The sequence below is a fragment of the Hydra vulgaris genome, chromosome 04 (genome assembly GCF_038396675.1).
Source record: "Hydra vulgaris chromosome 04, alternate assembly HydraT2T_AEP".
NCBI classification, from domain to species: Eukaryota; Metazoa; Cnidaria; class Hydrozoa; order Anthoathecata; family Hydridae; genus Hydra; species Hydra vulgaris.
Genome location: NC_088923.1, coordinates 43,876,689 through 43,878,394, shown reverse-complemented (window position 1 = coordinate 43,878,394; position 1,706 = coordinate 43,876,689). Strand labels below are relative to the sequence as shown.

Below are 1,706 nucleotides of genomic sequence, written 5' to 3'. Positions count from 1 at the left end.
ATTTTTATTATATAAAGAATAAAAATTTAAATAATTTTCAAAAAATTTAATTAACATTAAATTTATTTAACATCAAATTTATTACCATCTGCTTTAAGTTCCATTATTTTATCAGATAATACAAGAGCATATGCTTGAGTATTTGCTGGTACAGCTGTATTAAATATTGCTCTAATTTGTACTTGTATAGTTGATGATTTTAATGTTTCTCATTGTTTACTAATATCAAAAACAAAAATTGGGTATAAATCTCTATAGTCAGAAGGATTTATTTTGCTGTTTGCGATAAATTCATTCATTCCATAATATTTTTCTTTAAACATAGATGCTTCTATATAAATTCTTGAAATGACAAAATATAATCTTCAGCAGGATATCTGGTATTATTATTAAGCATAATGTACATATTTTTCAAGTCACAATGATCAAATATTGAAGCATTGACAGTTTGGTCACCGTTAGCTCTATTAGTTTGAAATCCGACAATAACGTATATTAGATTTTCAGGAGATGTCTTTACAGTCAATTGCCAATTAAATGAAGTAGCTTGTTGAACAGTTGTAGTATCACACTGACGCATTCTAAAACTTACTGGAATGGTCACTTTTCTTTCAATTTCATCAAGAAGTCTTTTTTTTTCTTTACCTGATGGTATCAAATTTGGCATAAACAATGATATTTTAGTAAGATTAACTTTTCCTGCAGCTGCAGCAGCAAGCCTAAAAATTGCATTATCATCACTTTGTCTTACAAGAGTTATTGTATGTTTAAGCCCATAAAAAATTTTGTCGTAATCATCACAAAATCCAAAAATGTGTCTTAAAGGTACGCAAAATGAAAATGTTTCTTTTGTAGTTGGTTTCTGAATTAGGTATGCTTGTCTTGTTGCAAACCCTGTGTTATCAGCAAGTACTGCTGTTGATGTAGTATCTTTATACCACAATTGATATAATCCTTGTGCTAATTGAAAGTCATTTGAATAATTAAGCATTCCTAACATTGTAGTTGCTTGACCTGGATAATAAACAGCTTCTATCTCTTGGTTTGATAATTGGTATGTTCGATTAAATAAATGCATAATACTATTATTTGTAAGCGCCGCTGCATATGCATTAGCATAAGCTGTTCCATCAGCTTTAACAAGTTGCCCTCCAAATAAGAGATACGCTTTAGATGGAAGTGCTAACAAATCTTGTTCATTAATATTGATTCTTATTTCTCCAGGACTATTCAGATTTGTGTCATTAATAGGTTCATATTCATGTTCTTCATATCTTTCAATTCCATTATCTATCTCTATCAGTTCTGTAAAATTAAATACTTCAGAAGTCGTCATTTTATTTTTTTATAAACAATATAAAAAAATTTTTTTTGATTGACAATTCTTAAAAACGTTATAAAAAAATTTAGGAAAGCTAAATTTACGTAAGCTAAATTTACGAAAGATAAATTTACGAAAGCTAAATTTAAGCAAGCCGAAGACCGCGTCCCATTTTAACAAGATCTTCTATTCTTATAGCATATTTATTTTATGGTCCTTTTTTTACTGATCTTATTGCAGACCCCATCATCAATTTATTTATATTTGTTATTACTTCTTCTGCATTATTTTTTTCATAAGAAGTAGGTCTTTCAGATACTCCAAAACTTGAAATTAATTCATCAATTCTATTATTAACAGGTTGTGAATCTATTTTTGATGACGC

The 1,706-nt window shown here is 28.3% G+C and overlaps 1 protein-coding gene across 1 annotated transcript; it reads right to left on the bottom strand.

Moving 5' to 3' along the window:
• Window positions 1-331: 331 nt before the first annotated feature.
• LOC136079427 (uncharacterized) lies at window positions 332-1,336 on the bottom strand. The gene has a single exon (XM_065795164.1). It carries the CDS (start codon window positions 1,334-1,336, stop codon window positions 332-334), a length of 1,005 nt encoding a protein of 334 aa, XP_065651236.1.
• Between the last annotated feature and the right edge of the window lie 370 nt (window positions 1,337-1,706).

Coding starts and splice junctions, on each gene's coding strand:
- LOC136079427 (XM_065795164.1), bottom strand. CDS start 1,336: ATGACGACTTCTGAAGTATTTAATTTTACAGAACTGATAGAGATAGAT.